The following is a 9066-nucleotide window of genomic DNA, read 5'->3' as shown; positions in this document are numbered from 1 at the left end:
GAAAAGAAGAAAAAGAAAGAAAGAAAGAAAGAAAGAAAAAAAAAAAAGAAGAAAATTTATACAACTTTGCATGTGAGATCTTTTTAAAATTTTAGTTTGTAGTACAGAATCAGAAAATAAAATATATGATTTTCTTTTCAAAAATGGCTAACCGAGGTGTGTTGTCTCTGCGGCTCGGCAACGTCATTTGATTTTTTTTTTTTCTTTTTTTTGTTTTTGTTTTTATTTTTATTTTTGTCTATCTTATCAAAAACCAAGTTAATTTTTTAATAATCGGCGTTAAAGTAATCCTTTGTTTTTCGTATATTAGCCAACGGAAGAGATCCAACGAGAATAATCGTCCTTCGAGAAAGAGAAAGAGAGAGAGATAGATAGATAGATAGAGAGAGAGAGAGAGAGAGAGAGAGAGTGAGTGTCTTTAAAATATTAAAAATGTATATATCATTCATACATTTTATTGATGATAACAACTTAAAAAAAAAAAAGAAAAAACACACATGCACACACCACGAGCGAGGTGTCCGTATTGCGTCCCCCCCCTCCAGAGTATCATTCCTCGCCTTATTTGTTCGTTAGTTGTTTGTTTAAAAAAAAAAAGAAAAAAAAAAACAAAAAAAAAACAAAAAAAAAATAAGAAAAAAAAAAGGAAAGAAAAGAAAAGGAAAAAAAAGCCAAAAAAAAGAAAAAGCAAAGAAAAGAGAAAAAGAGAAATAACCCGTGTGTTGAGTCCTCGTAGCGTTATCAAATATGTTTGATTTTGTGTAACAATTTATAAGTAGTCGTCAATTCGTGATTGGGATTTCAAATAACCTTTGCAGCGATTATACCGAAAGAGAGAGCGAGAGAGTGCGAGAGAGAGAGAGTGTGTGTGTGTGTGTAAAAAAAATCCGACGCAGTTTTGAAATGTGAGAGATAGATAGAGATAAAGAGAGATAGATAAAGAGAGTGAGAGTGTGTGCGCGCGCGCGCGCGTGTATGCGGTGCTAAGTGGTGCGCGGAGGAGAAGAAAGAAAGGAAAAAAAAAAAAAAAAAGAAAAAAAAGAAAAATTTCAACGTGCGGTTACGTTCATTTATAATTGCAAATTCAAGAAAGCAAAGACTTTCTCTTCTCATTGTGGTTGGTGTAATAATGCGAGACACGTGTTAGATGCAATAGATCTTATTATAGATTCTTTGAAAAAATTTTCTCCTTTTAACAATTCCTCGTTGAATATAATGATCATTGTAATTTGAATGATTTCGTTCGAGCACTCAAAAAAAAAAAAGGACAAAGACAAGGCAAAAAACGAAACAAAAAAAAACAAAAAAAAAGGGACACACGACACGCTCTCTTGCATTTCTGCGAACTTCTTTTTTTCTTTTTCTTTTCTTTTTTCTCTCCTTTTTTCTCTTCTGCACCCTCCCCCTCCTCATTTTGTGCTCATTCGATCTATTAAATCCTCTTCCTCCACCTCCCTCCCTTCCCTCTCCACTCCGCCTCCTCCACTTCCCCCCCTTTAACAATGTTCGCTCGAGCTTGTTTCTTTGTTTTCTTTTTTCCTTCTTCCCCCCCCTTCGCCCCTATTTTCTTTTTCTGTTTCTTTTTTTACGTTGAGTAACGTAACCGCGCGTTCCATCATACAAAAAAAAAAAAAAAAATAAATAAATAAATAAAAATAAAAATTACAAAAAAAAGAAAAAAAAAAAAGAAAAAAAAAACTGAATAGAACGAGGAGATACAAAAATGAGAGAGAGAGAGAGTGTGAGTGTGTGTGTGTGTGTGTATATCCAGCCGAATCTCGAGCTTGCAAAATTGACGTAAATTAAAACGGAACGGAACAGAAGAAAACAAAATACAATAAGTAAACCAGGAACAAGTAAAAAAAGTCGTTCTAATTGATTTGTGAAAAAGAACAATGCGTGTGTTAAATATGATGAACGTCGAAGTTAAATAAAAAAGAAGAAGGAGAAAGAAAAAAAGATATATGAAAAAGGAAGGTTAGATAGGAAGATAGGAAGAAAGAAAAAGAAAGAAAAGAAAGAAAGAAAGAAAGAGAAAGAAAGAAAGAACATACAAACAATTTTAAAGCATAATAGTATTATGATGTATGGATAATATAAAAGATATTGTCTACGTTATTCCGACGAGTGGAAGACATTATAAACGTGCAATCATTTTTAAGCAGATAGCGTCATTGAAATCTGAAATGTATGCGCGCTAGATATATATATATGTATATATATATATCATATATATGTATATATATATATATCATATATAAATGTATATATATATATCATATATAAATGTATATATATATATATATATATATATATATATATATATATGCATATATCTATATATCAACAATCCTGTGTGCAAGCTGCGCGAAGTTTAAAATCGATAATGGCAAAAAGCGTACGTTTAAAAACAATGTTTGTTTGTTTGTTTGTTTGTTCGTTTGTTTGTTTGTTTGTTTGTTTTTATCGCAGGCGTATTTAACGCGTGTTAAATATACTACATTTGGAAACGCGAGCGAAACGAAATCACGAAAATTCGCGTTTCAACTGTCGAGAGATATAAATGAAATAAAATTAAAGGGAAAAAAATTAAAAAAATAAAAAGAAATAAAAAAAAATAAAAAAAAAAAAATAAAAATAAAAAAAAAAGAAAAGAAAAGGAAAAAAAAAAGGAAAAAAACGGAAACAAACAAAGAACATGCAAAAAGAAAAAAAAAAAAGGAAACAAGTTTATGGCGAAGAGAGAGATGATAATGCGAGAATTTTTGGGATCGAGTAGAAAAACGCTCGATCTCATTTTTCTATTCCGAAACGAATATTATCTTTGTACATCTGACGTAAAAAAAAATCTTTGTCGTGTTTTCAAGAACAAAACCACAGCATAATAAATAAATAAATAAATAAATAAATTAAAATGAAGTAAAATAAAATAAAATAAATGAGTGAATGAATTAATAAAAAAATAAAGAAAGAAAGAAATAAATAAACAAAGGAGGAAAGAAATAAAAAACTAAAAAACTAAAAAAAAAGAAAAGAAAAGAAAAGAAAAGAAACGAAAATGGGTATCACGACGTGACTGTCAATTAGTTCGAGTTCAGTTTTTTCGCAAGATAAATGAAAAAAACTAAAAAAAAAAAACTAAAAAAAAAATAAAAAAAAATAAAAAAATAAAAAAAGGAAACAAAAAGAAGTAACGAGAACAAAAGTAATATACCGATGTGTTGTAATGTGGTCATACAGAATGAATGATAACGTTGGTGATTATAATGATGATGATGATGACGATGATGATGATGATGATGATGATGATGATGATGATGATGATGATGATGATGATGATGATGATGATGATGATGGGTGGTCAGTCTAAAGCTAAATGTGAATTATAAAAGAAATTCGTGATACCAGTTTGAGGAGGAGGCGTTCATTTTTCGAATAAAATGTCGTTATCTAAAGATTTTCGATGGGTGCGAGAGGTGGGCGTCGCTTTTAAAACACGTCTCCTGTAACGTCCGTCGACTGCCCCCACCCCCACCCCACCCCAACCCCCCTAATGAATTTTGTACCGAAACGCGAAACTCTAAATACTAATTTCATATACGGAATTTAATTTTTTCACGGAACATGTGCATTATAAAAAATAAATCTACCAAAAAAATCGTAAAATTACCAATCGTAAAAAAAGAATATAATGGTCTTCTTTTTAAAAAAAAAAAAAAAAAAAACAAAAAAAAACAAAAAAAAAACCAAACAAAACAAAAAACACCATCATACCGAGTATTCAACCCTACCTATCATCCTCCCCCTTTCCCGCTGTTCCTTTCATTTTTCATTCTTTCCCCCTCCCTCCCTCCTTCCTTCCTTCCACCCGAGATCTGTGCCGATGATGTATCTCTGTTTACGATGAATTCATGTTTATAATCCTGGAAACGACAGATCGTGTCTGTACACTGAATTTTTATTTTTTTCTTCTACCTATGCGTTTCACTTTTTTTTTTTCTTTTTTTTTTTTTTATTTTTTATTTTTATTTTTTTTTTTATTCTTTCCAACGACACAACTTCTCTAGCGTTTTCAGTTCTCTCCATCGGTACTCATTTCAATTTTGTTTATATTTACTTTTCGTGAACTAAAGAAGTTTTTTTATCATTTTTTCTTTTTTGTTTTTATTTTTGTTTTTGTTTTTATATATTTTTTTTTTTTTTTTTTTTTTTTACCATAGAAAATCAATCACACGCTGATGGCTTTTTTTTTTATTCTTTTTCTTTTATTTTCGCTTTCGTTTCTATTTTTTTTTTATCTCTCGCATACGTTTTATTTATTCATGAGATATTATTTTCAATAAATTTCGAAACGAGAGTCATCGATGCGCATGTTAATTTTATAACTTTCATTTCCAGCACATTTCCATCGATTATTAATATCTTTAATTAATTGTACATTCGTTCGACGACAGTTTATTGATTGAAGCAAGCAGTGAGCAATTATTTTATCGTACAAATGTTACAAAGTAATTTTTATTTTTATATGAACTTTTATATATAAATATATATAAATATATATATATATATATATATATATATATATATATATATATATATATATAAAGAAGAAACTTCTCTTTCATCGTACTTTATTATTTATGTACTTAATAGTTTGACACAAACCGGGTACTGGTATTATCATTTCTATGGGGGTAATATATACCTATATATATATATATACCTATATATATATATATGGGTAGATAGGAACCTAAGGCATGCACTTAATCTGTCGATATTTGTCTGTCATACTTAGTGCGAGTGGAAAGTGCCTAAAACTTTGTCCATAATATACATACGTACGAAACCATTGTCTGTTATTATCCATTGTTTTATCTTTAATATGAATTTATGATAATTATTGCAAAATTTATGATAATATTCATTCATATTATGTTTACCAGCATCGTTGTTGCACTTTCTAGCTAGTTGAAAAGTTTTCATATCAAATACGAGTTTTCTCATCTACATACACACATAGATACATACATACATATACGTACATACATACATACATAAATACATTAATACATTTAAGCTACCCTCCAGGTGTTTCCAGAGTCGGACATACAAGCACCCAATGCAATTTCCGCTAAGTGCGTGTCTCTATGAGGTGGTACAGCTATCTCATGAAACTTCTTTATGGCTTTGACCAGTAATTCTATAGCTCTTTCAGGCTTTTCTTCCTCCATCTTATCCAATCCTTGAACATAGAGTACCTCACACTCGAGCAAAGAATTAAGTCTTTCGACGAGGTTGATGCTTTTCTGACAACCGACACATTTTATCGTTTTATCGGTAATTTCTTTTCGTCGATATAATCTATTACATCCTTCGGTGGTACATCTGTAATATAATAAAAACAATATTATTACGTTTGTAAAATTGTTAATGGTTTGATTATTTTTAAAAATTATTTGTTTCATCTTTTATATTTTTCCTACTGAACTTTTCCCTGAAAAAAGAGAGAGAAAGACAGAGATAGATAGATAGAGAAAGAGAGAAAAAGAGAGAGCGAGAGAGAGAGAGAGAGAGAGAGAGAGAGAGAGAATAAAAATCCCTAGAAATCTTTTACGTCTTTCTACATTTTTAGTACAAAGGTATATAAAATGAAATAATATGTGAAAAAGATATAACGAGATACCATTCCATGGTTCACGAAGCATACGTTTCGACAACAGTAAAGGTTCCTTTAGATCTCTTGAAAGATACCTTTGGAATCTTACAATGCAGAGAGGTGAAAAGGAAATCGGAGTAATAAAAGGTATCTTTTAAAAAGGATACCATTTGTAAGTACTCTTCAGGTATTCTATTTACAAAATATTTGACGGCATTATATCGTTTCTCCTTTGTAAAATACTTTGTAATATTATTTTACATATCTTATTTTGATCGATTATACTTAAGACTAGAAATATAAAGCTGAAAGAGATCCTTTGTTTTAAAACGTTAGAAAATCTTTTTCATAATGATAATATTAATAATAATAATAATAATAATAATAATAATAATAATAATAATAATAATAATAATAATAATAATAATAATAATGATAATAATATTGATAACTTTGATAATGTAATTATATTTTTACTAACAAGAGAAGAATAAATAAAAGAGTTTTTTACGTTGACATAATGTTCGATTTACGTAAAAATAATGATATATATATATATATATATATATATATATATATATATATATATCTCTATTGGTAATACGACATGGAATCAATTTATTTATTTTCTTTTTTTTTTTTTTTGTATATATATATTTAATTAACATAGATTCACCTCAATTTAGCCAAATCGTTCGTCATTCTTTCGAAAAGCGGCCAATCATCCTTGCAAGCCTTGCACGTGCATTTAAACCAGTATCTACCTGAGAGCGTTCTTTGACGTTCCTCGAGATTTCTTTTTGTAAATATTGGACCATAATTTTCGGCTATCACGTCGCCAGGTTTCAAGGTTCTAATCGCACGTATAACGATGTTCCTTCCAACGAAATATCTATTTTTCAAATAATTATTCGTCATTTATATATCATCCACGTGAATTAGATATTTGTTTGATTGGCAATGAGTTTCTTATTTTTTCAGTTCTTTTTTTCTTTTTCTTTTTCTTTTTTTTTTTTTTTATCCTTTTCTTTTCTCCGAGCTCTTACCTCGTCACAGCGGGGTAGCAATCGTGATTGAAACGAGCTACCGTAGGATATATTGCCACTCCTAAATATATCGATTTGCTACCACGGAAACGATGATTCGCATTAACACGAGTCTCGGAGAATTCGTGGGCATTGAATTGAAGTAATTGAAGATTCTTTAAGAGCAAAGAGCCCACGATAATTTCCTTCTGATTAGGAATTTCTGTGAAAATTTTTTGATAGATCATAAGGGTGGGGAAAAAGATAAAAGACTTTCTATCCTTTCGTGGAACATGAAATTCTTTTCGATGATTAATAATGTTTTAATATAATTACCGTCATCACGAGAGGTATCCTCGAAGAAATTGACCCTTTGCAAACATTTCAATAAAAATGCCGCCATAAGTGATCTCTCAAGAAAATCAGATGCCGATCTTTTTGTATTATGATTGGTTAATTCGTAAGCTCTGACGTCTATCATATTTGGATCATTACTCGTAGATCCCTTTGATTTATTTTCATTCGAAATGATATTATCGTCGTTACGATACGACGTATCCTTTAATTTTTTCTTACGAAGTCTTCTCTTAGCCGATTTACTTAATTTCGGCTCATCATCCATAATCACTGTATTCATGCTTTTATCATTCTCTTTAATTAATTTCTTCTCTATTATATCATAAATTTTCAAACATCTGATTAAGCCCTCTTGCGTAATCATTCTATAAGCGACCATGCTCAGTATACTCATACCGGAACCTATGAAAAAAGTGATAAGCATTACGATTTTTATATATAAAAAAAAACAATGAAAAGAAAAAAAAAGAAAAAAAGAATAATTTTAATAAATAAATAAATAAAAATAAATAAATGTTTAATAAGTATTTCAAATAAATCATTTGTATTTGTAATGAAATATCATTACAAATAATGTAATATAAGTGATTTGTAATAAAAGTGATCAATATTATTATATCGACTAACAAAAAAAAAAAAAAAGAAAAAGAGAAAAAAAAATGCTTAGTGTTTTAATTAAAACATTTATGTAAATATAATAATTCTTATTTCATTTACATAAAATATATCATAATATAATATATTATAATATATTATTATGTAGTTCAATTGATTTATTATAATTATTTATATTGATCCCGCTTATATTACATATTTATATTATATTTCATTATAAATAATTCATCAAAATATTCGTAATATATTTTTTCATTTAAATTTATTTAACAAAATACTTATATCGTTTAATTGATATAAATATAGATCGAATAAACAAGACTGTAATATTATAATAATAATAATAATAATAATAATAATAATAATAATAATAATAACAATAATGTCGACAAAGAGTAGTATCACTTTAATATGTTTATAGCGAAGGAACGATCGATAATCAATCGAAAGGATAAGCCTCGCCTTGAAATCTGACCATTATACATGACATATTGCGCAAAGAAAATCTTAGATGGCTTACCTATCAATAACGCCAGAATCTTGCATTCATATTTATGATATGTCGAGACCGCGACGTCCCTGCATTTCCTTCCACAAAAGGCTACAGTACTACATTCGGTGCAACCAATCGGTGCTCTCAACCTGAAAATTTGAAATTCGCATCGGTAAAGTGGATATATCTTTTACGATCCATACGAAAATATTTTCGAGATAATCTTTTTTTTTCTTCTTCTTCTTCTTCTTTTTTCTATTTATTTTTGTTTTTTTTTTTTTTTTTTTTTTTTTATTTCAATTTCTTTTTTCATACGTCGTAAAAAATATCGTAAAACTTTCGATCCAATTTTTTCGGGCACAATGGTGAGATATAATGAATGAATAAAAAGAAAAGAAAAGAAAAAAAAAAAAAAAAAAAAAAGACAGGAATCGTTCGATAAAAAATCATTGAAGTTTTGATAATAGAAAATCAATTTTTAATCAAGGATCAATCGCAAAATGATTTCTTTCAATTTCATTTTCATCGAAGTTACAAAGTTCTTTTAACATTTACAATGATCAAACTCATTCATATTAACCGCATTTATGTTTACTAACAAAATAATATCGTTCGTTTACCTCGAAAAGCAATGTTGACAATGAGTACCGTAAAACTCTGGCAAAAGACAAGCAGCCAATGGTTCTTCAACGACCAAACAATCCCCAGGATAAATATCCTTAGTGGCAACGGCCTCCTTACCAGCGAACTTTGTTTCACGGATTTCAAGTAACGCCGACGCACTTGGCAGCTTTGAATTAATGCCGCCGCTTAGCAATGGTAGATCACCTGCGAATGATAAACAGTTCTATTACTTTCTTTACTTTTGTAATTTGTTAGTAGAGAAACTCTCGCGTGCCTTATTTATATACGATAAA

At 29.1% G+C, this 9066-nt stretch overlaps 1 protein-coding gene across 1 annotated transcript in view; it reads right to left on the bottom strand.

Moving 5' to 3' along the window:
• Positions 1-4642: 4642 nt before the first annotated feature.
• Positions 4643-9066, bottom strand: part of LOC118447959 (protein-lysine N-methyltransferase SMYD4) — a 43734-nt gene continuing 39310 nt past the window's right edge. The window contains exons 4-9 of the mRNA XM_035880538.2: positions 8770-8977; positions 8177-8298; positions 7021-7443; positions 6706-6907; positions 6336-6551; positions 4643-5388 (exon numbers count right to left, since the gene is read on the bottom strand). Of these exons, the coding sequence (XP_035736431.1) occupies positions 5076-5388; positions 6336-6551; positions 6706-6907; positions 7021-7443; positions 8177-8298; positions 8770-8977 (1484 nt within the window). The 3' untranslated portion in view covers positions 4643-5075. The remainder of the gene's footprint in view (positions 5389-6335; positions 6552-6705; positions 6908-7020; positions 7444-8176; positions 8299-8769; positions 8978-9066) is intronic.

The sequence above is a fragment of the Vespa mandarinia genome, chromosome 22 (assembly GCF_050613455.1).
Source record: "Vespa mandarinia isolate Hongniang chromosome 22, ASM5061345v1, whole genome shotgun sequence".
NCBI classification, from domain to species: Eukaryota; Metazoa; Arthropoda; class Insecta; order Hymenoptera; family Vespidae; genus Vespa; species Vespa mandarinia.
This window is presented reverse-complemented; position numbering and strand designations above follow the sequence as displayed.